The 27513-nt window shown below is 36.6% G+C and overlaps 1 protein-coding gene across 7 annotated transcripts in view; it reads right to left on the bottom strand.

Annotated features, from left to right (window-relative positions):
- The window catches only part of TRIM37 (tripartite motif containing 37), a 143253-nt gene that overhangs the window by 114926 nt on the left and 814 nt on the right, over positions 1–27513 (bottom strand). For 6 of the 7 annotated variants that reach the window (XM_027034246.2, XM_027034247.2, XM_027034244.2 and 3 more), the window contains exons 2-8: positions 26063–26164; positions 16453–16493; positions 12902–13018; positions 9621–9708; positions 6579–6701; positions 1850–1973; positions 686–753 (exon numbers count right to left, since the gene is read on the bottom strand). In XM_027034246.2, coding sequence (XP_026890047.1) covers positions 686–753; positions 1850–1973; positions 6579–6701; positions 9621–9708; positions 12902–13018; positions 16453–16493; positions 26063–26164 — 663 coding nt within the window. Of the gene's footprint in view, positions 1–685; positions 754–1849; positions 1974–6578; positions 6702–9620; positions 9709–12901; positions 13019–16452; positions 16494–26062; positions 26165–27016; positions 27083–27513 lie in introns of those variants that run through there. The other variant, XM_053212248.1, reaches the window with a different exon arrangement.

Raw genomic sequence — 27513 nt, 5'->3', positions numbered from 1 at the left:
ATAAAAATAAATCAGTGGAACAAAACAGAGTCTAAAAATAGACCAATGTATATATGGACAACTAGTTTTTTAAAAAGATACAAGGACAATTCAGTGCAGAAAGGCTGGTCTTCAACAAATGGTGCTAGAAAAAACAGCCATAAACAAGTAACAAAAACAAAAAACTACATTGGATCCACACCTCACATTAAAAAAACACAATAGCGTGCCTGGATGGCTCAGTTGGTTAAGCGTCCAACTCTTGGTTTCAGTTCAGGTGATAATCTCATGGTTCATGAGATCGAGACCCATGTCGGGCTCTGCACGGACAGTGTGGAGCCTACTTGGGATTCCCTCTCTTCCTCTCAGGGAGTCCCTGCCTTTCTCTCAAAATAAATAAACATTAAAAAAAATAATAATAACATAAAATTCAAAGACAACCATAAAACTAAATATAAAACCAAAAACTACAAAACCTCTGCAAGAAAACGTTAAGAAAAACTTTTTGCAATGTTGCATTAGGTAAAAATTTCTTAGCTATGACCTCAAAAGACACTTCAATAAAGAAGATAAAGGGATGGCAAGTAAGTTCACGAAAGGATGCTTAACAACATTAGTTATAAGACAAATGCAAACTAAAGCCATAATAAATAATTTTTAAAGCCTGTGGACAGATTTTATTAAATTTCATTTATTATTTCATCACCTGGTGCTCTACCTCCTGAAGTAGGGATTCCAACAGCTCTGTTTCTTGTGTTAGAGAGGTCTTCTGACCTATTTAAAAACAGCAAAACACCAACACTGGTTTAAGAATAAAATTAACTTTCACTGAACATAGTCAATAACAAAGAATCAATTTCAATTACGTGAAACTTCACTATAGCTACCCTAAAAAATTTCACCAGAACTTTAAAAGGTTCCATTTAGGGGTACCTGGGTGACCCAGTTGGTTGAGCGTCTCACTCTTGATTCTGGCTCACGTCATGATCTCACAGTTGTGGGAACAAGTCCTGCATTGGGCTCTGCACTAATAGTGCGGAGCCTGCTTGGGCTTCTCTCTCCCTCTCCCTCTGCCCCTCCCTCACAAGAGTATGCTCGTGTACATACTCTCTAAAATAAGTAAACATTTAAAAAAAAAAAAAGAAAAAGGTTCGATCTAATATTGTAGTAGCTTTGACAAGGGGATTTCAGAATCAACCATAACTATAGTTCTAGACAAACTGCAATTAAGGTCAATTAAATTCATAAAAGAATACATAATACTATACTCTGGAAAGACATTAAGGTTATTGTTTCTTCTAAAGGAATATAAAAGATCTAGCAAAGTAAATTTTTTACTCAATCAACTCTTCTGAAGTAATTCCCCCCTGGCTTAAAAAGAAGAATACAGTAAGTTGGCCAGATGTTACATTACATGTCAACAAAAGATATGTTCTTTAAACATAAAAACAAACCTGTGAAAACAAAAAACAATGCCCAGACAGGTACAGTCTTAAGAAGCTGAAACACACAAGAATAAATGAATTATCATTATAGAATTACTATTAAAAAAGTAGGAAAAAAAAAAGAAAAAACTTAAAAAAAAGGTAGAAATAAAAAAGAAAAAGAAGAAACCACTTTGCATGTTGGGGGGGGAAAAAAAAGATGATGAAAGGCAGGCATGTTTGCCAAATCAGGCCATTTCTAGAAGCATACATACCCAAGAGGTTAGCAGGAGTTATATTAATTAGGTATAATATTATTTGATAAAGGGACATTTAATAACTGGAACTTTTATTTTTGAAACCAATCTTTTCCTCCCTAGCCTATTTGATTCTTTCTAGATTGGCTCAAAGCATCAAATATCCCAACAGCATAGAAAACCACTCACCCATTAGTGTTATAAGCTTATTCTTCAGCTGTGTGTCTAATCGTGCAATCATCATCTCCACTGCATTCCTAATTTCCCGAACACGCTCATCTTTTGCATTTCGTACAGCTTCTACATTTCTTTCCTAGAAGGTGAACAAGTAAAAAAAATTTGATTGAAGAATTTTTAAAATAGAAGCAAACATACATTAATGCAATCACTGCAATTATTCTTAAAGTCAGTTGATTTCCTCTTTTATGTAAGCCAATAATACTTTTTTAAAAATGTTCATTTAATTTTGACAAAATACAACATACTTTCCTGATGAAAATCCTCAAGGAAGTAGAGACAGAATGAACATACCTCGAGATCATAAAGGCCATATATGAAAAACCCACAATTAGTACCATCCTTGAGAAAAACAGACCTTTCCCCCAAAGTTCAGGAACACGACAGGGATATCCACTCTCACCAGTGTTATTCAACATAGTGTTAGATAGCCTCAGCAATCAAACAACAAAAAGAAATAAAAGGCATCCAAATCTGCAAGGAGGAAGTCAAACTCTCACACTTCACAGACAACATGACTGGAACACCCAAAAGACTCTACCAAAAAAACCGCTAAAACTGACCCATGAATTCAGCAAAGTTGCAGGATATAAAATCAATGTACACAAATCGGCTGCATTTCTATACACTAATAATGAAGCAGCAGAAAGAGAAATCAAGGAATCAATCCCATTTACAATTGCACCAAAAACCATAAAATACACAGGAATAAACCTAACCAAAATGAAAGATCTATGGACTAAGAAGTACAGAAAGTTTATGAAAGAAATTGAAGACACAAAGAAATGGAAAAACATTCCATGCTCATGGATTGGAAGAACAAATATTGTTAAAATGTTGACACTACCCAAAGCAAGCTACATATTCAATGCAATCCCTATCAAATTAATACCAGCATTATTCACAGAGCTAGAACAAATAATTCTAAAATTTGTATGGAACCAGAAAAGACCCTGAATAGCCAAAGTAATGTAGAAAAAGAAAACCAGGGGCGCCTGAGTGACTCAGGTGGTTAAGCATCTGGCCCCTGATTTCAGCTTAGGACATGATCTCACGGTTTGTGGGTTCAAGCCCCACATCCACATCGGGCATGGATGGCATGGATCCTGCTTGGGATTCTCTCTCTGCCCCTCCCCTGCTCATGCTCTCTCTCTCTCAAAATTAATAAACTTAAAAAGAAAAAATTAAAACAAAAAAATTAAAAAGAAAAAAAGAAAAAGAACCAAAGGTGGAGGCATCCCAATTCCAGACCTCAAGCTATATTACAAAGCTGTAATCATCAAGACAGTACAGTACTGGCACAAAAACAGACACACAGATCAGTGAACAGAATAGAGAACCCAGAAATGGACCCATAAACATATGGCCAACTAATCTTTGACAAAGTAGTAAAGAATATCCAATGGAAAAAAGTCTCTTCAGCAAAGGTATTGGGAAAACTGGATAGCAACACGCAGAAGAATAAACCTGGACCAATTTCTTACACCATACACAAAAATAAACTAAAAATGGATGAAAGACCTAAACGTAAGACAGGAAGCCATTAAAATCCTAGAGAAGGCAGGCAGCAACCTCTTTGACGTTGGCCATAGCAACTTCTTACTAGTCACATCTTTAGAATCAAGAGAAACAAAAGCAAAAGTGAACTATTGGGACTTCATCAAGATAAAAAGCTTCTGCACGGCAAAGGAAACAACCAAAAAAACTAAAAGGCAGCCTACAAAATGGGAGAAGATATTTGCAAATGACACATCTGATAAAGAGTATCCAAAACCCATGAAGAACTCAATACCCGAAAAACAAATAATCTACTGAAGAAATGGGCAAAAGACATGAATAGACACTTTTCCAAATAAGTGGCTAACATCCAGATGGCTAACAGACACATGAAAAGATGCTCAACATCACATACCATCAGGGAAATACAAATCATAACCACAATGAGATACCACCTCACACTGGTCAGAGTGGCTAAAATGAACAATTCAGGCAACAAAGATGTTGGCGAGGATGTGGAGAAAGGGGAACCCTTTTGCACTGTTGGGAATGCAAACTGGTGCAGCCACTCTGGAAAACAGTATGGAGGTTCCTCAAAAAATTAAAAATAGAACTACCCTACAACCCAGGAGTTGCACTACTAGGTATTTATCCAGAGGATAAAAAATGCTGATTTGAAGGGACACATGCACCCCAATGTTTATAGCAGCGCTATCAACAACAGCCAAAGTATGGAAAGAGCCTAAATGTCCACAGACTGATGGATAGATAAAGAAGATGTGGTGTGTGTATGTGTGTATATACACACATATATATAACAATGGAATATTGCTCAATGATGAAAAAGAATGAAATCTTGCCATTTGCAACAACATGGGTGGAAATGGAGGGTATTATGCTAAGCAAAATAAGTCAGTCAAAGAAAGACAAATACCATATGATTTCACTCATGTGCAATTTAAGAAACAAAAAAGGGAAAGTGAAGAAAAATAAGATAAAAACAAAGAGGGAGACAAACAATAAGAGACTCTTAAATACAGAGAACAGAGGGTGGCTGGCAAGGAGTTGGGTGGGGGGAAGGGCTACATGGGCGATGGGCATTGAGAGCACTTGTTGGGATAAGCACTGGATATTACATGTACATTTAGTGATGAATCACTAAATTCTATTCCTAAAATCATTATTACACTGTATGTTAACTGCCTTGGATTTAAATTAAAAAATAAAATTAAATACATAAAAATAAAAAAATAAAGGAGTATATTAAATAGGGATCAAAATATCAGCATTACCTAATAAAGTATCAAAATATCAGCATTACCTAATAAAGGTCATACTGGAAGAAAAAAAATGTTTACTTATTTGGGGGGCAGGGGGGAGATAACGTGAGCAGAAGAGGGACAGAGAGAGAGGGAGAGAGAATCCAAAGCAGGCCCCTTGCTGTCAGTGCAGAGACTGACACAAGGCTCGATCACATGAACTGTGAGATCATGATCTGAGCTAAAATCAAGAATCAGAGGCTCAACCAACTGAGCCACCCAGGTGCTCCAAGCCAATAATACTTTTTAATTGTTTACATATCATAGGAAACTCACTGTTTTAAAAAACTGTGCACTGAACCAAATCAGGAATGATATTCTTAAAAATAAATAAAACATAATAAAGTACATGCTATTTTAACAGTGTAAGACAATTACAAAAAAATTGTTTGGGGAGTCTGGCTGGCTCAGTCAGTGGAGTGTGAAACTCTTGATCTCTGGGTTGTGAGTTTGAGCCCCAGCTGGGTATAGAGATTACTTAAAAGTAAAATAAAATCTTAAAAAATAAATGCTTCAGGTACCATATACAAAATACATACATACTCAAAGCCCCAATCATATCTCTGATAGAAAACCACTATACAAAAATAAAAATATATACTAATACCAGGTTCACATCATGCAAAACCCTAGAACAAATAAAAACTCAAAAACCATTATCTATTCTTCGGGCGCCTGGGTGGCTCCATTGGTTAAGTGTCCAACTTCAGCTCAGGTCATGATCTCGCAGTTCATGAGTTTGAGCCCTGCATCAAGCTCTCTGCTGTCAGCACAGAGCCTGCTTTTCATCCTCTGTCCCTCTCTCTGCCCCTCCCCAACTTGCGTGAACATGAGTGTGTGCTCTCTCACTCTGTCTCTAAAAAATACACATAAAAAGAAAACATATCTATTCTAGTTTACATAGTTTTTAATTTTTTTCAGAACAGAGGAAAAAAATAGAATTTTCAAAGACTCCAGAGTACATTGTAGATTTCATAATAGGATGCTACCAAAATTAAAAAAGCAATCTTTCCTATACTTATTGTTATTATAAATACAAACAATAAGAAAATCAACCTAGAACACCTTCCTTAACAACCAAATAATGTTGCCAAGAGAAAAGAAAAGAAAGGTAGTTAGATGAAGTCCAAAGAGAAGTCTTTCAACTCGTTTATATTCCAAAACTACTTTGTAGGTAGCAAACACACAACTCAGAAACACTACTATAAACAATGGTTTGAATCTTCGTTCCTGAAAGGGTAAAACAAAGATATCTTAAGTTAGGAATGATCTGTAAAACTCACTAGTTACAACTGGCCTTCTGGCAACATTAAACAAAATATATTTCAAAAGTACATTCAGTACTTAAATGTTTGAAACTTAACACATTTCCCCAAATAATATTTCAAATGGTAAATAGCTTACCAAAGCTGTTCGACCCATAAGGTATCTAAAGAGTAGTGTTAAATATTACTCTTTCAATTCTGCAGAGTTCTAATTCAAGACATCAGAAACAGTTCATTTATTGGTAGCAGAAACTCTCCCAAAACCTGGGAGTCCAAAGAATGAATGACTTAATGACTTTTTAAAAGTCAGTATTGATTGTTTAGGAGTCAATTACTGACTCTGTATCAAACAGGCTTATTTAACTCATTCATTGATTCTCTTAATTCTGCATAAGGCAATTCTCTGGCTCCAACTGTGGAACAGGCCAGGGGTTTAGATGCAAATTCCTTAGCTGTTTGAAGTTGGTAAAACTGACTATAAATATACTTTATCAAATTTTCAAGTATCAATTTCAATATAATTGATTTGTACTGCAAAAACATATATATTATATATGATAAACTATAAAACGGACAATGATCTTTCAGTAGTAGTCTTACCACTTCTTGAACTAAGCTGATCAGTTCCATGAGACGCCGACGAAGTTTGGCTACTTCTTCATTCACTTTAGTAACATGCTGCTCATAAATTTCTGCCAAAGGTTTAAAGGTATGTCCACCATGCTATTTGAAGTAATAAGAATAATTTTAGAACATTTTCTTTTACCTTATTCATTTACATTTCTTTATTAACACTCCATGGATGCTAATAAACTGGTTAGTAGTTTACTTTTTTGGCTGTCTTTACTTTGTTAAAATCAACCAGAGCTTCCTTAAAATCACTTGGCCCATATAGGAAATCCTTAAAGATTGTAGCATAGGGGTGGCTTGGGTGGCTCAGTCAGTCAAGCATCCAACTTCGGCGCAGGTCATGATCTCACCGTCCATGAGTTCAAGCCCTACGTCGGGCTCTGTGCTGACAGTCAAAACCTAGAGCGAGCTTCAGATTCTGTGTCTCCATCTCTCTCTGCCCCTCCCCTGCTTGCGCACTCTCTCTCAAAAATAAACATTAAAAAAAAAATTTTTTAAAGAACTGTAGCAAAATGTTTACATTTATCTAGAAATCTTTACTCATTAAAAAGAACCAAAATCTTTAACCATGGTTCCAACCACCTGACACAACTTTATTTGCCACTTTCTTCTTCATCAGCACTAGCCTTTTCGAGTTCTCAAACTTCTTTTCAGTAGGTCTTTGCGAAAGTAACTCCTTCTTACTCAAAAACAATTTTCCTTCATCTTCCCTCCCCAAACTCTTCACCTTTTAATTACTACTCATCCTTGGGAGCTTAGCTCAGTCTTAACAGGGTCAGGTCCCAAAGTTATTCACAGTTATCAGCACTGCATAAACATCCCTAATACCTATTACGACAATTAAATATACAGAACTGTTTGATATCTATATTGTTTATCACTAAACCGCCAGTCTCTAGCACAACTGAATTAATTAGTAAGACACTGAAAGGACACTATTAGCAAAGCAATACACTCATTCCTTACTCCACAAAGAATTACTGTAGAGACAGAAGACTCATTAATCCATTTGTATTCAAATAATTTTTGAGAGCTAACAACCAATTTTCTTTTTTTTTAATGTTTACTTTTTAGAGAGAGGGACAGAGTGCGAGCAGGAGAGGGGCAGATAGAGAGGGGGAGACACAGAATTCAAAGCAGGTCAGAGCCCTGTGCCGACAGCTCAGATACAGATCTCAAACTCATGAACAGCAAGATCACGACTTGAGCCGATGTCGGACACTTAACCAACTGAGCCACCCAGGTGCCCCCTAAAACCAATTTTCTGTCCAATTTTAGTACTATAACTTATAACTCTCTTAATATATAGAACTTGAATTTATATTGTAAGAAACTACCTATTAATGGAAAAGTCCTCACTAGCATTGTCTTATCCAACCAAAGCACCTAAACATAGCCTGTAAGATAAAAAAGATGTAGATTTTTGCATGTCCACTTAAAGTATAGAAAAGAATGTTTCCATTGCTTCTTACCAAACCCATGCATTTAAGAACTAAATTGTAAGAATTCAATTTTTCTATTCATCAAATTAGAAATACATTATTCAAATCCTAACAGAAAATTCTATATTGAGCTCTACTCAACCAAGTTGCCTGTCATTCTCTCCCTAAAATATGCTAATGCCCAAAGAGTGATCAATTCTCATCGCTGACAGATATGTCTAGTTGTCTAACAACTTTCTACTCCTACTATAACTAACTCTCCCCACCAAGAACCTATCGTTTTCTTTTTTTTAACGCTTATTTATTTTTGAGAGACAGACACCGAGCACGAGGAAGAGAGGGAGACACAGAATCCAAAGCAGGCTCCAGGCTCCGAGCTATCAGCACAGAGCCTGACGTAGGGCTTGAACTCACAAATTGCAAGATCATGACCTGAGCCGAAGTCGGTCGCCAAACTGACTGAGCCACCCCAGAGCCCCAATAACCTATTGTTTTAATTTTCAAGCCTATTTACATTAATTGTACCTATTACATAAGTACACTTTTAATTAAATATTAATCAGACAATAAGACAACTATGAAATAAAAGCTATTTCCAGGAAAACTAACTTGAATGTTTTACACTTGATAAAAGGTACAATACCTTTAAAAACTACTTTTGAATTAGATTGGAAAAGAAAAAAAATTGTAAGATCCAGATGTTTGCATTCGTATTGTTTCACAAATACCTAAAGTTATTGTTCCATTTTTTTTTTTAATTTTCTTTAATATTTATTCATTTTTGAAAGACAGGGACAGAGCACAAGCAGGGGTGGGGCAGAGAGAAAGGGGGACACAGAATCGGAAGCAGGCTCCAGGCTCTGAGCTGTCAGCACAGAGCCCGACGTGGGGCTCAAACTCACAAACCACGAGATCATGACCTGAGCCGAAGTCGGACGCTCAACCGACTGATCCACCCAGGCGCCCCAAGTTATTGTTCCATTTTAAAGAAACCAAAATTGGAAATTGTGGCCAGGACATCAGATCAACTGACCTTTAATCAAAGATAAGACCTTGATCCTACAATAAAAGATTTGTTAATGAATATAAATTTTATACATTTTTTTAAAATGTTTCTTTATATTTGAGAGAAAGAGAAAGACAGACAGACAGACAGACAGACACAGACATGGGGCAAGCAGGGGAGGGGCAGAGAGAGGAGGAGACAGAATCTGAACTAGGCTCCAGGCTCTGAGCTGTCAGCACAGAACCCAACGCAGGGGCTCGAACTCACAAGCCATGAGATCATGACCTGTGCCAAAGTCGGACACTCAACTGATTGGGTCACCCAGGTGCCCCAAATTTTATAGGTTTTCCATTAAAATATATATTTATGTAAGAGGTAAACATCCCACATCAACGTCTCCCACAAAAGAAGTCTGTGGTATGATACCTTCTGCTAAAATCAGACATATTTAATTTTCAACTTTATAAACAAGAGTAAAATATTATTTTCTATCTAAATCAAACAAGTATTTCAGTGCTTTCCAGTCTCTAACTAAAAGTAATGTGCTAAATTTGTTCTACTCACCATTCCTCCCCAAAGTGCACACTGATGGCAGATACACTTCTTACAAGTCCAGCAAAATACACTAAGTTTTTCATGGTGATTTTCACATCTATATGTTATGAAAAGAAAATACCATTTAAATTAAATAAATTAAAACTAAAACATAATTACCTCAACAAATTCCTACATTTGGGAAACATGTCAATCAATTTTAAACAATATCTCAGCAAACAATATAAAATACATTCCATAGCTTTCATAAATTAAGCTAAAGAATCACATGTGGACGCAAATTTTAAGTACTGTTTTCATTAATTGATAAAGACTTTAAAATCATATGAAAAACGCAGACTAATTTCTAAATAAAGTATAAATACAACATCATTTCCTAGCATCACTGTAGAAGATAGGTTCACATTTTGGGCAAATCACATTATGAGTCTATACCTACCCAAACATGTATGCGTGTCCCCCACATGTGGCCAATGCTAAAAATAATCAAGACACATGCAACTGTATAATGTAATGCCATATTCTCATGAGAAATGAACAGCTCAATTTTAAAAAATGAGTTTCCCCTTAAGTTGGATATCCACATACAAAACATGAATTTGGACCTGTTTGCGAACTGAACTTCATCCTCCCCAAATTCCTTTTAGAGGCCTAATGTAAATGTATTTGGAGATACAGCCTTTAAGGAGGTGATGAAGGTCAAATGAGGTCATAAGGGGAGAGCCCTCACCCCACAAAACTGCTGTCTATACAAGAAGAGAAAGACACCAGGAGTATGTGAGGAGGAGCCTTATCCAAGTCAAAGAGAAAGACTTCACCAGAAACAACCTTGATAATACCTTGACCTTAAACTTTCAGCCTCCAAAACCATTAGAAAATAAATTTCTGTTATGTAAGCCAACCTGTGGTATTGCTATGTAACCTTAGCAGACAAACACCTTTAGCTTATATCATATGCAAAATTTAAATCAAAGTAGATCAAAGACCTAAACATAAGACCTAAAACTATGTAACTCTTATAAGAAAACATTAAGGAAAAGCTTCATAAAGGAAAACATAAAGGAAAATCCACAATATTGGATTTGGAAATTATTTCTTAAATATGACACCAAAAGCACATGCAACGGAGGTAAAAAATAAATAAATTAGACTACATCAAAATTTAAAACTTCTGTACATCAAAGGATACAAGAAACAGAGTGAAAGGCCAATCTATGGAATAGGAGACTATATTTGGAAATCCTGTACCTAATAAAGGAGTTAATACCCAAAATACATAAAGAACTACTAACTCAACAGTAAAAAACAAAAGCAAAAACAAAAACAAAAAAACCTGATTAAAATATGGGGAAAGGACTTTAACAGACACTTTTCTCCACAGATATACAAATAACCAACAAGCATATAAAAAGATGTTCGATATCCTAATCATCAGATAAATGCAAATCAAAACCACAAGATATTTCTTCATACTCATTAAGATGGCTATTATTAAAAAACAAAACAAGTTTTGGGAAGGATGTGGAGAAATTGGAATCCTGTATATTGTTGGTAGGAATATAAGAAGGTACAGCTGCCATGGAAAACACTATGGAGGTTCCTCAATGTATTAAAAACAAAATTCCATATAATCTAACAATACCACTGCCAAGTATATATCCAAAAAAGGGGTGCCTGGCTGGCTAAGTCAATACAGCATGCAACTCTTAGGTTTATTTATTTTTTAGAGAGAGAGAGAGAGAGAGACAGAGAGACAGAGCACTAGCAGGGGAGGGGCAGAGAGACAGGGGGAGACACAGAATCTGAAGCAGGCTCCAGGCTCCGAACTGTCAGCACAGAGCCTGATGCAGGGCTAGAACTTACAAACTGTGAGATCATGACCTGAGCCGAGATGGATGCTTAACCTACTGAGTCACCCAGGCACACCCAGCATGCAACTCTTGATCTCAGAGTTGTGAGTACAAGCCTCACATTGGGTGTAGAGATTACTTAAAAATCCTTAAAACAAACAAACAAACAAACCAAAAAACTTGAAGGCAAGGTTTAGAAAAGATGAACACATTATGAGCATTGTTCACAACAGCCCAAAAGTGAAAGCAATCCAAATATCCAACACATAAACAGATATACAAAATGTGATACAAATACATGGTGGAAAATTAATCAGACTTAAAAGGAATGAAATTCTGACATATGCTACATTATGCAAAGTCAAGGATGGTAGTAGCAAAATGACAAATACTGCGTAATTTTGCTAACATGAGTAATCCAGAGTAGTCAAACTCAAAGAAACAAAGTGAAATGATGGTTGCCAGGGCTGGTAGGAGAATGGGGAATTATTGTTTGATGGGTGGAGAGTTTCAGATTTCCAAGATGAAAAAGTTCTGGAGATTGGTTGTACAATGTGAATATATTAAACACTATGGAACTGTATCCTTAAAAATAATTACAACAGTAAATTTTATATTTTATATAAGTGTATTTTACTACAATAACAAAAATTTTTTTTTAAGTTTCTGTTGCCTATAAAAGAGACATACTGTTGCATTTCTTAAAAAGATTCTCACTGGGGCCCCTGGGTAGCTCAGTCAGTTAAGCATCCGACTTTGGCTCAGGTCATGATCTTAGCAGGTTCTGAGTTTGAGCCCTGCACTGGGCTCTCTGCTGTCAGCACAAAGGCTGCTTCTGAACCTCTGTCCCCCGTTTCCCCCTCCTTTGCTCATGCTTGCTCTCTCAAAAATAAATACACGTTAAAAAAAAAAGAAAAAGCTTCTCACTAATGGAGTACACTGAGCTTAGAGAAAATACCTAAATGCGTCTACATTTTATTTTCTCATTTGTAAGTAATCTGAATACCAAAAAGAAATTAATGAAAGTATTAAAAAACGGCATATTAGATACTACCTATAAGCTCATTTAGCATATTTAGCATATTTCCATAGTACAAAGTTTAACATAGCTTTTATAATAAAGGAAATTTATCAGAACAATTCTTTATCAATGGCCTATATGCATCTTCAGCAGACCAAGGGGAAGAGGGGCCAGCTGACATCAAGAACAAAGAAGAGAGACTTAGCAAACACTAGCAGTTCCACTCCTTTTATCAGAGGCTCTAATAAAAGAAGCCCAATCAAGAGTTAGAAGCGTCTTTCAAAATAGTGATACTGATACAATGCCAAGAGAAAAATACTTAAGTGTTCACCTATAAAACGAAAAAAATTTTCAATAGTGTCGTTAAAATAACACCTATCAACATCTATGAAATACTCAAACACAAGTTGAGGGCATACTTGTCCTTTTCATTTTCTTCATGTTTGGTGAGACTGCAGAGTTGAAGAGTATCAAGCTGCTGGGTTACTTCTTCTGCCCAACGACAGTTTACTAGTTCTCGTAGCTGGAGTGGAGCACTGGAGAAAAAATATGTACATATACTCCAATTCAGGAATTTGAGATTATTTTCTAACATAAACACATTTCAAAGGTAAATATGTGAGATGATGAAAGTGCTATCAATGGGGAGAATCCTTTCACAATACATATATACACATATCAAATCATCACAAGGTACACTTTAAATGTCTTACAATTTTATCGGCCAACTATACCTCAAAATATTAAAAAACAGGATTACCATATAATCCAGCAATACCACTTCTGGGTATATATCAAAAAAAACTGAAGGCAGGTCTTGAAAAGATGAACACCCATGACCATAGCAGCATTATTTACCTTAGCCCCAAAGTGGAAGCAATCCAAATGTCCATTACCAGATTAATGAATAAATGGAATGTGATACATATATATTATGGAGTAATAATCAGCCTTAAAAAGGAATGAAACTCTGAGGCTCCTGCGTGGCTCAGTGGGTTAAGCATCCGACTTTGGCTCAGGTCATGATCTCACATTTCATGAGTTTGAGCCCCACATCAAGCTCTGTGCTGACAGCTCGGAACCTGGAGCCTGCTTCAGATTCTGTCTCTCCCTCTCTCTCTGCCTTTCCCCTGCTCACACTCTGTATCTCTCTCTCTCTCTAAAAAATAAACATTAAAAGGAGGCGCCTGGGTGGCTCATTTGGTTAAGCATCCGACTTCAGTTCAGGTCATGATCTCACAGTCCGTGAGTTCAAGCCCCGCGTCGGGCTCTGTGTTGACAGCTCAGAGCCTGGAGCCTACTTCAGATTCTGTGTCTCCCTTTCTCTCTGCCCCTCCCCTGCTCATGCTCTGTCTCTCTCTGTCTCAAAAATAAGTAAAAACATTAAAAAATAAATAAACATTAAAAATTTAAAAAAGGAATGAAACTCTAACATATGCTACAACATGCATGAACTATGACATACAAAGTAAAGGAAGACAGTTACAAAAAAAAATTATCAAATAAAAACATACTCAAAACAGAGTTCACAACATATTCATACCATATTACTATTAAAATAATAACAGACTGAATGAGAAGTATGGTTTGCAACTTATTTTTACATTAATGTCATTTACAAAAAAAAATTCCAATTACAGATTGAATTCTCAATACCTTAAAGTTGTACTATCCAAAATGACAGCCACTAGTCACAAGTGACTATTTAAAATTTTAATTATTTTTTTAAGTTTTTTTATTTTTTTGAGACTGCAAGCATGCACAAGCAGGGGAAGGGCAGAAAAGGAGGGAGAGAGAATCCCAAGCAGGCTCCACGCTCAGCACACAGAACCCAACACGGGGCTCAATCTCACAACCATGAAACCATAACCTGAGCTGAAACCAAGAGTCAACGCTCAACTGACTAAGCCACCCAGGCACCCCTAAAATTTAATTAAAATTAAATAAGAATAAAATTTCATGGGGCTTCTGTTTCCCAGGTGCTCAGTCGGTTAAGCAACCAACCTCAGCTCAGGTCATGGTCTTACAGTTAGTTCATGGGTTTGAGCCCCACATTGGGCTATGTGCTGACAGCTCAGCCTGGAGCCTGCTTCAGATTCTATGTCTCCCTCTCTCTGTGTCCCTCCCCTGCTTGTGCTCTGTCTCTCTCTCTCAAAAATAAAATAAATATTAAAAAACAATTTATTAAAAAAAAATAAAATTTCATTATATAGTCAAACTAAATATATTTCAAGTGTTGAACTGCCACTGTTGAACTGTACCCAGTGGAATTAAACAGCAAAGTTACAGAACGTTTCCATCATTACAGAAAGTTTGTTTGATAGTGCTGGCTTTCTTAAAGGTTAATATAAAAAAAGTAAACAATACATGATGAAAATGGGCAACAAATGAGATGAAGTAATTTAAGCAAAACAAATATAACTAAATATGCCTCAAAAAATGTTCAGTTTCAATCATTTTTTAGAAAAGCATAATTAATTGGGGCCCTGGGTGGCTCATTCAATTAAGCATCTGACTCTTGGTTTTGGCTCAGGTCATGATCTCATGGTTCATGGGTTCAAGCCCCCATCAGACTCTGCACTGATAGTGCAGAGCCTGCTTGGGATTCTCTCTCCTCTCTGCCCCTCCCCAGCTCACACACACACTCTTGCTCTCAAAATAAATAAATAAACTTTAAAAAATAAAAAAGCATATTAAAAATGAGATACTATTTTTCATTGAATGGAATGACAAAAAAAAAAAAAAAACGATAGATTGATAACCAGTATTGGCAGAGGAAAAGACACTTTTATATCTATTATTAGGAACAGTAAATGGTAAAAACCTTTCTTTCAATGTAATCTGGCACAATTATATGAAAAAAACAAGAATGGAAATTATCTAAATGTGTCTGAATATAAGCATATTAAATAAATCAACATACAGTCATACACTGGATTATTCACACTTTTTAAAAAAATGACATATATGTACCTATCTTCAAGGAAGGTCCCACCATATTTTACATGAAAAAAAAAAAAAAACCCAAAATAGAATTATATCACATTTGGGTATTTTGAGAAAAATGTATACATATCAGTATACTCTTAGAAAAATGTCTAGAATACATAATAAAATCTAACCATCTCTTTTCAAAGTGTTATTTAATGAAAAGATTAGACAGGGAGTATCAGAAATAGAAGTCTTTTTATTTATCTGTATTAATTAGAAAGTTGGAGAACTTTTCAGTTGTATTTTAATTATAAAAATAATTATAAAAATAAACAATGCTTCTCTAAAAGATGGTAAACAGGGGCACCTGGGTGGCTCAGTCGGTTGGGCATCTGGCTTCGGCTCGGGTCATGATCTCACCGTTCGTGAGTTTGAGCCTGGCATCAGGCTCTGTGCTAACAGCTCTGAGCCTGGAGCCTGCTTTAGATTCTGTGTTTCCCTCTCTCTCTGCCCCTCCCCAGCTCACTCACACTCTCTGGCTCTCTCTCTCTCTCAAAAATGAATAAGAACTTTAAAAAAATAAAAGATGGTAAATAACATACTTAATGCACTCTACGTAATTCTTTTATTTTATTTTATTTTTTTAGTGTTTATTTATTTTTGAGAGAGAGAGAGACAGAGTTCGAGCAGGGGAGAGTCAGAGAGGGAGACACAGAATCCGAAGCAGGCTCTAGGTTCCGAGTTGTCAGCACATGGCCTGATGTGGGGCTTGAACCCACGAACCATGAGATCGTGACCTGAGCCAAAGTCAGACACCTAACCAACTGAGTCACTCAGGTGCCCCTGCACTCTACATAATTCTAAGTCAGATAAATTAGTTCGCATTTATCTAGACAGATTGCTTATTTTCTTTTCAACTGTATTTACAAAGAGGAGAAATGTGACAGAATGCAAAAAAAACTCTGAATATTAAGGCACACTTTAATCCCATCACCTTGCTATTTTCCAAATTCACAAATAATCATAGCAAAACACTTACCGGCAATGAGGACATTGAGCTCTCTGCTCTGTCAGCCAGCGCTAAGGAGGCAAAAAATTAGATTTTGATTATAGAAAAATTATTACTTTAATTTGTACATATTGAATACTTAAATACAAAATTTAATGAGTTTAACTCTCTAGTGCTTGTATTAATTACAGAGATACATACAGAAATAGCATTCAATCTACTATCTACCTCTCATTATCATTATGATGGGGACAAATTTTCAAAGAGACAGAACTAATTCCAAAACAGTTAAGAAGCTTTTCTCTCATAGGAAAGAAAGTGATCTTAAGAATATGTGATTATCCCAAGGAAGATGTTGATAATCTTCACAAAATCAGTAATAATACACCACCCCTGAAAATAAACCACAGTGATGATTTACTTCCATCTAATCTCTCATAAAATCCCTGAGAAAGTCTAAGGTACTACTAAATTCCTTTCTGAAAAGCTAACTAATTTTGAATATGGATTATGAATTACGGATATATACATTAGACCTAATATATGAATAAGCAATACAACAGAACTTTACATCTTAAGAGCTCTACAGTCCAGTAATGTAATTATAAAAAGCTTTTATAAGAGAATATCTCCACTAAACTTCAAATTCTATTGAGTTAATTGTTTTAATTATTACTGGATAGGGAGTAGTTTTACACCATATACAAAGGAGATGCGAAGATTATTTGAATACCTTTCCAAAAACAACAGGATCATGGTTAAGCTTTTTAAAGTCAAATAATTAACTCAGAAATGAAATTCCCAAGGAAACCTTAAAGGACAACAAATAAGAGATAATAAGGACAAAGGTACTTCACAGCAAACCATATAAAGCTGGAAGAAAAAGAAAACAGACACAAAAGGATTCCTCTATTAATAACCTTGAAGATAATTTCTTTGGTCCCTCAGCAAAAGTAAGATTTGGGTCAGGTTTCTTCCTCTCAAATAATGCTCTGCTTAAATCCATAGCACTCTTCTAGGGCTGGTTTCAGCCCACACCTCTCTTGCCTCACCTTCTACCTCACTCTAGGTAACCCAACAAGGTTAAGGCTTTAGGTATATTTATTTCCTCTCTCTCCCCAGGATATTCTTCAACTATATCATTCCTATTCTTTAGATTTCAGTTTATGTCACTTCCTCCAGAAAGCTTGCCCTGACTCTCTACAGACTACCACAGCAACCTGTACTTCTTCCTTTATTGTGCTTATCATGCTTTATTACACTGACTTATTTATCGGTCTCCTCTGCCCTGCCAGACTATAAGCTCTCTAAAGGTTGGGACCATGACAGGGAGTGACCAGTCCATATTTTTAAATATGTCTCTCCGTTCCAGTCAAAACAGGCTTATTGCTACACTATACACCACGCTTGGTATATTTGTGTATTTGCTAGTATGTCCCCCCCACCATGTGCTGTCCCATGGGAATGTCCAGTAATTAGGTCCATAAAACTTTCCTAACTATAACAAGCTAGTAATCTTTCCCATCTCTGAATATTTATGGCATTTTTACCTTGTATTCCATAATCTAACTTAATCACAAAATAAATATGGTAATTTTAATACTTTGGGAAAAACAATATTTCTCCCAAACCAAAACCAAAGGTAAGAACGAGCAATACAATATTAATGCACAAGAAGAATTAAAGAAAATAAAAATTATAGTAGAGCAATTCCCCACATTCAATTTAAGAATTTCTCTCCATTAAAATGGAAGAATCACAGCTTTAGACTATTCAGACCTGAGTCTGACTCCTAGCTCTGGCACTTACTGACTACAAGACACCAGACATGTGACTGAGCTCAAGTTTCCTCACAGGTAACAAGAGAATCAACATACCTAACTCTGCAAGACTGGACTAGGGAAATTCTCAACAAGAGCCCAGCAAATCGAATTCAACAGTATATTAAAAAGACTATACAGCATGACCAAGTGGGATTTACTACCCGGAATGCTGAGATAGTTCAACATACAAAAATCATTCAATATAACACATCACATTAATAAAATGAAGGAAAAAACCCACATGATCATCTCAACTGATGCATAAAAGGTCTCTGACAAAATCTAATATCCTTTCATGATAAAAACACTCAAGAAAAAGGAACAAAAGAGAACTTCCTCAATTTGATAAAGTCCATACATAAAAGATCCAGAGTGAACATCATACTCAATGGTAAACACTGAAAACTTTTTCTTTAAGATCAGGAAAAAGACAAAGATGCTCATTTTCACCACTTCTATCCAACACAATACTAAAAATTTCACCAAGAGCAATTTAAGCAAGGAAAAAAAATACAAAAGCATCCCAACTGGAAAAGTAGTAAAATTAATTGTTTGCAATAACATAATCTTGTATGTAGGAAACCCTAAAGGTTCCACAAAAAACTGTTAGTATTAATGAACAAAATGAACAAATTCACCAAAGTTGCAGAATACAATATCAACCCACACACACAAAAAACATGTTTCTATATGCTAGCAATGAAGAATTCAAAGAGGAAATTAAGAAAATACATCTACAACATCAAAGAAAAAAGTAAAATACCTAGGAATAAACTTAACCAAGGAGTTGGAAGATTTATACATGGAAAACTACAAAACACCACTGAAAGAAAGCCCTAAATAAATAGACATCCCATGTTCATGTATTGGAAGATTTAATACTGTTAAAATCCCAATACCACCCAAAGCAATCTACAGTATCAATGTAATTCTTATCAAAACCACAATGGTGCTTTTTACAGAAGTAGAAAAACCCATTCTAAAATTCAAACGGAGGGGCACCTGAGTGGTTCCATCAGTTAACTGTCCTACTACTGATTTCAGCTCAGGTCATGATCTCGCCATTTGTGATACTAGGCCCTGTGTCGGGCTCTGAGCTGACGGATAGAGCCTGCTTGGGATTCTCTCTCCCTCTCTCTCTGTCCCTCCCCTGCTCGTGCTCTGTCTCTCTCTCTCAAAATAAACAAATAAACACAAAAAAGAAATTAAAAAAAAAAAAGGAATAAAACTTTAAAAATGAATATATAAAGGGGCGCCTGGGTGGCTCAGTTGGTTAAGCGGCCGACTTCAGCTCAGGTCACAATCTCGCGGTCCGTGAGTTCGAGCCCCGCGTCGGGCTCTGGGCTGATGGCTCAGAGCCTGGAGACTGCTTCCGATTCTGTGTCTCCCTCTCTCTCTGCCCCTCCCCCATTCATGCTCTGTCTCTCTCTGTCTCAAAAATAAATAAAACGTTAAAAAAAATTTTTTTTTAAATAAAAAATATATAAAGACAAATGTTATATGATTACATTTGTATGAAATACTTAGTTCAGAGACAGAAAGAATAGTGGTTACCGGGACTGGGGAAAAGGGTAATGGATAAACGTAAGGAAAGTAGGCATCTCTATCTTTATCCTGATCTTAAAGGAAAATGTTAAGGTACTGCTCCATATCTATGAGAATGGCTAAAATTCAAGACTGAACGTACCAAGTGTGGGCATTAATGTGGAAGAATTAGAACTCTCACACATTGCTGGTAAGAATTTAAAATGATACTATTTTAGAAAACAGTTGTACAATTTGTTAAACAGTTAGATATACATCTACCATGTGATCTAGCTCTTCCATTCCTATTTACTTACCTAAGAGAAAAGAAAGTTTAAGCCCATTCAAATACTTGTATATAAATGTTCATAGCAGTTTTCTATGTAAATACCAAAAAGTAGACACAGTTATGTCCATCAACAGGTGAATGGATAAACATATTATGGCATATGCATACAATGGGATGCTACCACTTGGCAATAAAAAGGAATACTATTGGTCCACACAACATAGATACATCTCTAAATAATTTTGTTGAGTGAAAAAAGCTGGACACATGAGAGAACATATCATAAGATTCCATTTCTATAAAAGTCCAAAAAATGCAAACTTATCTACAGTGACAGAAAGCAGATCAGTGGTTTCCTAGGAATAAGACAAGTGGAGGGAAGGATTACCAATAGGTACAAAGAAACTTTTGAGGATTATAAGTATGTTCACTATCTTGTAGTGATGGTTTCTCAAGTATATACATTTATCAAACTTACCACACTATACACTTTAAATATGTGCAGCTTACTGTATGTCAATTATATCTAATTTTTTAAAACTCCAATATTAAAAAGAAAACAAAGTCGATATTTACAGGAAATCATAAAATGCTACCAATGCTGAAAATCAAGGAGTCAAAAACAAAACCAAAACTACTTGATGAAAAAGACTGGGGCAAAAAAATGGGTGAAAATACAAAAATAAGAACAGGTAATAATGGAGAATCAACTGAGAGTAACTGGAAGAATGAAAGAGACCTGGCCTGAAAATACAGCCAATGTTCCCACTTTTTGGTATATGCGTATAGAAGCACAAGAGAGTCATAGGTAGAGTGCTGGCCTGGGAGTGAGTCCAGTTTTGGTCTGTCCCAAACCACTAGATAACTTTGGACAAGTCTATTCATGGGTCTGGACCTTAGTCTGTTTTATTCAGTGACACAAGCATCTGGCCTGTCATGGATAATTAAATTTCCATGGTCAAATGAACAGAGATGGGATGGAAGAGAAGGGAGAGGCATTCAAATAAACAATAATACAATTTGGTTGGGTGGAATGCCCAGGTCTCAAGGACTTTGCTCCTGTAATTATCCCCTCTCCCTAGCATCATTAATTAATCTGTCTCTACTGGTTCACTTTCAATGAGATATAAACCTTTTCAACCCACTCCTTTTTTTTCCCCTTTACATCAAAATTTTTAGAGTTTTTATACTTGCTGTCTTATTTGCCTCCCTCTCCCAGACATCAAGATTTTGTCTTCATTATTCCACTAAAACTACTCATCAAGGTTACCAATGTCCTACACATTCTCAAATCCAATGGTTAAATCCTGAACCAGAAATACAAGACACGGTTAACCTACTCCTCTTTGAAACATGTTTTTCACTTGAATTCTGTGATGCCTCACTCATGGCTCCTTCTTGTTATCTCCTGCTTAATCCTCCTCCTCCTCCTCCTGACCTCTAAATGTTGAGTGACCCAGAGTTCAAAGCAAAAAGTCTTTTCCCTATCAGGTAATCTGGTGATCTCATCAAACGCCTTAAATACTATCCATATGCTATTAATTCGATATCACTAACATCCCCTTCCTCAACTCCAGATTCATATTTCCAACTGCCAACCTCTCCAGTTAGATGTATAAAATCTTAAACTTGACATATTTAAAAACAAAACTTGTACATCTATAGCCTACCCAACTCTTCCTCCCCAAATTTCTTCTATCTCAGAATAAAAAACCATTCATCTAAATGTTGTATAAAACTCTCATGTCCCATCTATAAGTAAATCCATTGGCTCTACCTTCAAAACATATCCAGAACTGCCCTATTTTTCACCACCTCCACTGTTACCATTCGAGTCTAAACCAAATTGGTCTCCTCACTTCCTCTCCCACCTATGGTGCCTATAATCCACTTTCTACATAGCAGCAAAAGTGAGTTTTTAAAAATTACTGCGTATCATTCAAAAGCTTTCAATGGTACCATTACAGTTAAAATAAAAGCCAAGGTCTTTACCAAGGCCCTAAGCTCCATCTCCAAATTCATCTCCTTTCCCTCTTTCTCTCTTTGCTCCAGCCACACTGGCTTCTTTGTTCTTTCTCTCAGGGGCTTTGCTCCTTCTGATTTCTCTGCCTGGGACTTTCTTCCTGTAGATACATCACTACCACATTTCATTCTGGTCTTGGCTCAAATATCACTTCTCAGAGACCTTCACAGACTATCTAAAATAACTAACAACCTGCTCATACCCTCCTCAAAGTCCCCACTCTATACCTTATTCAGTTTCATTTTCTTCATAGCACTTTCTGGTATCTAACAGATGTCTATTTACCTTTTTGTCCATATCCCAAGTAGTAAATAAGTCAACTCCCTGGGAAGTCGATGCTTAACTCCAAGTAGATGTGTAATTAGTATTTGTTGAATGAATAAACACATGAATGGTACATTCAGGAACCAAGACAGCTTTAGAAAGAAAGAATAAAGGGGTGCCTGGGTGGCTCAGTTGGTTAAGCGTCTGGCTTCAGGTCAGGTCATGATCTCACAGATAGTGAGTTCAAGCCCCACGTCAGGCTCTGTGCTAACAGCTCAGAGCCTGGAGCCTGCTTTGAATTCTGTGTCTCCTTCTCTCTCTCTGCACTTCCCCCACCCACTCTCTGTCTCTCACAAATGAATAAAACATTAAAAAAAAAAGAAAGAAAGAATAGAACCAGATTATCCAAGTGGTCTGAATATAAAAATAATATTCTAAGGAATTAAGGCAATGAATCTGATAAGGAAAAAAAAATTCCTTATCCTTCTGATAAGGAAAAAAAAAATGACATTTCTGGAAAACATCAATATGGCAGCAGGATATAAAATGAACCACAGATAAGAAAAGACTTGGAGTGCCTGGGTAGCTCCGTCGGTTAAGCATCCAACTCTTGGTTTCAGCTCAGGTCATGATCTCATGGTTCGTGAGATCGAGGCCCACCTAGGGCTCCACGCTGGCAATGAGGATCTTGCATGGGATTCTCTCTCTCTTCTCCCTATGCCCCTCCCTAGCTAGCAAACACATTCTAGCTCTCAAAATAAATATATAAACTTTAAAAAAGACTCAAGATAGATCAGTTAAAAGCTAACTAGGGGTGCCTGGGTGGCTCAGTCAGTTGAGCATCCAACTCTTGATGTCGGCTCAGGTCATGATCTCAGGGTCCTGGGATCAATTCCCACGTCAGATTCCGCACTGAGCGGAGAGTGTACTTGGGATTCTCTCTTTCTCCTCTTTGCCCCTCCCCTGCTCACTTGCAAGCTCGCTCTCTCTCTCTCTCTCTCTCTCTGGGGAAAGAAAAAAAAAAAAACGATTGGAGCACCTGGGTGGCTCAGTTAAGCAACCAACTTTGGCCCAGGTCATGATCTCACAGTCTGCGAGTTTGAGCCCGCCTCCAGCTCTGCGCTGACAGCTCAGAACCTGGAGCCTGCTCCAGATTCTGTGTCTCCCACTCTCTGCCCATCCCCCACTCATTCTCTCTCTCTCTCTCTCTCTCTCTCTCTCTCTCTCTCTAGAATAAACAATTAAAAAAATTCTTTTAATAAAAAAAAGATTATAATTATCTAAGTATGAGGTAATAAAGGTATATATTTCTCTGCTAGGATGACAATGGAATGGAAAAGTAGGACAGATGTAAGTGAAAGCAGAAGATAATAACTACAGGACTTAAAAATTACTGGTGCCAGGGATCAGTTGGTTAAGCCTTAGACTTTGGATGTCAGCTCAGGTCATGTTCAGGTCATGATCTCATGATTCAGGAGATCAAGCCCTGTATCGGGTTCTCACTGACAGTGCAAAGCCTGCTTGGGAGCCTCTCCCTCTTGCTCTGTCCCTTCCCCATTCATTTATGCACATGTGCTCTCTCTAAATAAACCTAAAAAATATCATTGGTGTAAAAGGTTTCAAGTTTGAGTGACTGGCGGAACAGAACAAAAAGAAGTCAAAAAGAATCAGTTTAAAAAAACAGAATTTGATCGGGAACAAAGTTCAAGGTGCTGGAAAGTCAAAGCCAAAGGAATAGATTTAAAAGCCATACACTGAGAAATGATAGTTAAACCTGCAAGAATAAATCAAATTTCCCAAGGTAGATGAAATTTTCCCACTTATTTTTAATTTTGAGAGAGTGATACAGGCCAATTACCTAATTTCCACAGCTTCTGTTTCACCATTTATAAAAAATATGCCAAATTTATTCATTGCTATTTTAACAATAAAATATTAACACCTTACAATGGGACAGTACTTTACAGTTTCTAAATTGCTTTTTAGCTTATCTCATTTAATGCCACAACCATTCTGTGAGGCAAATCTTGTTACTTCATTCTATAGCTGAAGAAACAAGACTAGGAAAAATTGAGTTTCTCAGCTTATGAATGGAAGAACTAGCATGATATATAACCTTGGTCTTCTCCACATGGTGTAGAAGCAAAGAACACAGGCTCTAAAGCGAGACTTCCTGGATTCAAATCCAGCTCTATTATTTGTTAGCTGTGTGACCGGAAGCAAGTGATTTAAGTGTTACAACCATTACTCTCGACAAAGGTTTATTTATCTTCCTAAGGCAGAAATAAGGAACCACAGAGAAATTTTGAGGTGAAGAGCATGTTAGATGGCTTTGATTTTCCCAGTAAAAGACAAAACCTACTGCGAGTAACGTGGGCAGGGCAGTTTTTAACTATGATTTGCGGCTGTGCTACTGAATCCCTCCACACAAAAAAGAAGTTCTTCTGCTTCACATCTTAGGCTTCCTCAAAATGTTCTTTGAGGGGTTCACCTACATTTGTTTTAAAGCCAATGGACTAGGGGCACCTGGGTGGCGCAGTCGGTTAAGCGTCCGACTTCAGCCAGGTCACGATCTCGCGGTCCATGAGTTCGAGCCCCGCGTAGGGCTCTGGGCGGATGGCTCAGAGCCTGGACCCTGTTTCCGATTCTGTGTCTCCCTCTCTCTCTGCCCCTCCCCCGTTCATGCTCTGTCTCTCTCTGTCCCAAAAAATAAAATAAATAAAAACGTTGAAAAAAAAATTTAAAAAAAAAAAAAAAAGCCAATGGACTATATTAATCTCTAAAGTCTCTTATACCTGTAAGATTATACGATTTTAATCTAAGCCTCTGAACCCATTATTAGCTTTTTCTCCATCCTACCCATCCAACAGTATAAACTCTGAGTCTCACAGCACTTTGTTAGTGCCTCTTTATGACACTATACATACATTCTTCAGTATAAAGGGAGCCCATTATGTCACTTAGATTTAAGCTCCTTCAGGGCAAGCACTCCATCATTTATCTTAGAAGTCTTCAACCCCAAACACAATGCAGGCAACCACTTTACAGGTACTTGTTAAATGTGCAATGATTTAATAAATATATTAAAATTATAATGGGTTTTGATTTCTAGACATTTCATGGTAGTTATCTCACCTCCACAGTACTAAGTAATATATGGTGATGGTCTCCCTATTAAGAAACATTCATTTAAAACATTTTTTAAAAGGAGACAAAATGTAAAAATTAAAAAGATAACAAAACTGGGGTGTCTGAATAGCTCAGTTGATTAAGTGTCTGACTCTTGGTTTCAGCTCAGGTCATGATCTCACAGATTCATGGGTTCAAGCCCCACATCAGGTTTCACACTAATAGCACGGAGCCTGTTTAGGATTCTCTTTCACTCTCTATCTCACAATAAATAAACTTAAAAAAAAAAAAAAAGATAAAAATATGGTCGATTTTGGGGTGCTTCAATCGGTTGAGCATCCTACTCCGGCTCAGGTCATGATGTCATGGTTCATGGGTTCAAGCCCCACATCGGGCTCTGCTGGCAGCTCAGAGCCTGAAGCCTACTAGAGATTCTGTGTCTCCCTTTCTTTCTGCCTCTCCCCTGCTCATGCTCTCTCTTTCTCAAAAATAAATAAACATTTAAAAAAATAATTTTAAAAGAATATGGTTGATTTTTACAACACATCGTATATACACTAAGGGCATGTAGAAAGAAATGCAACTTACCCTGATACAGCTAAAACAACAAAGCTTAGAGCAATGAGGACACAGGCGTGCATCCCGCAACTTCTCCATACAAATGAAACATCTGAAAACCTCCGCAATGCTCTGAAAATAATAAAAAATGTAAGGTACACCAGATTTAGACTACTGAATCAAAAGTAAAAAGCATGCTTAAAACAACTCACTCAACATTGACATTAATTTTGGGCTGATATAACCTGTTTTAATAAGTCTTATCAGTACTTGGTTGGTCAAGGCCCAGTGTACCTCAGAACATCTGGAAAAAGTGCTTTTTCTTTCCTAAGCTTCACAGTGGCTCTATTCTAAGGAAAGAACATGAAATGCAAACACACTTGTGCACAAATATTATCACTGGAGCATAAATTGTAATCACAAGAATGTGGCTATAACCCAAATATCAAAATATTAAATTATGACAGTTAATAAAAAAAATTAGGACAGTTAATACAGATTATGACAGTCACTAGAAACTTCTTGATTTGAGGATATAGAAAAAAAATCCTTATTATGATGCAGAACAGCTAAAAAAAAAAAAAGATGGACTGACTGAATGAACTATATGACTTTTTCTGCAATTTCCCCAAGGGGATGGACTGCTTTTAAAATTAAAAAAAAAAAAAAAAACAAAACAAAAAACCTTTAAAAAAGATACATATACTAACAGAGTGTACTTTGATCAAGAAAGAAACTAATTCAGAATCCAGAAATCTGAATTTGCCCTGATACTCCAACCAACTAGCTTTTTACTGGAGCCTTAGATTTTGTTCCTATGGAAAATTTTAGTGGTCGCCCCATGAAGGCTTTGAAAAGAAAAAAAGAAGAATAGAAGAAACGATAGTTTGCAAGCCTCAGATAAATCATTTTAGGAAGTAACTAACAAGAAAACAGACATAATGAAAAGCAACTTATTGTATATTTTATTTTTACCGTACTCACATTTATTTACTCCATCCCAGGAGAATTAAACGCTCCCAAAACAAGAAAACGTTACAAAACCTTTATAACACTTTCGCAGGAGGAACTAAGGAGAAAATTATTCATTAGTCCAATCATGACTCTGCAGAACCAGAAAGAACCTGTGAGATGCAGACGCTGGGGGAGGGTAGGGTGGACAATAAGACCATTGGGTGAACTACTTTCAACTGGAGTGCCTGTAATACAGTTGCAACTTACTAAGGACCAAGGTAATGGAAAGTTCAAAATTCGACAACTGTTAAATAATTAGGTCCAATAAGCAATCTTTTTTTTTAATGTTACTGGCCTTTAAGTAAATATCTCAACCATTTGGAATCACAGCTCACAAGAGCCAAATATAAAAGAATAGGTTGTTCCAGAAAACTACAAATAGGATAATAAAAGTATATCCTCATTCAATTTAGGAAGGGCAGAAGTCTGCAAAATGTACGGGTCGGGGAGGAATGATTCCAGTTGGA

This window comes from Acinonyx jubatus, chromosome E1 (assembly GCF_027475565.1).
Source record: "Acinonyx jubatus isolate Ajub_Pintada_27869175 chromosome E1, VMU_Ajub_asm_v1.0, whole genome shotgun sequence".
Lineage (NCBI taxonomy): Eukaryota > Metazoa > Chordata > Mammalia > Carnivora > Felidae > Acinonyx > Acinonyx jubatus.
This window is presented reverse-complemented; position numbering and strand designations above follow the sequence as displayed.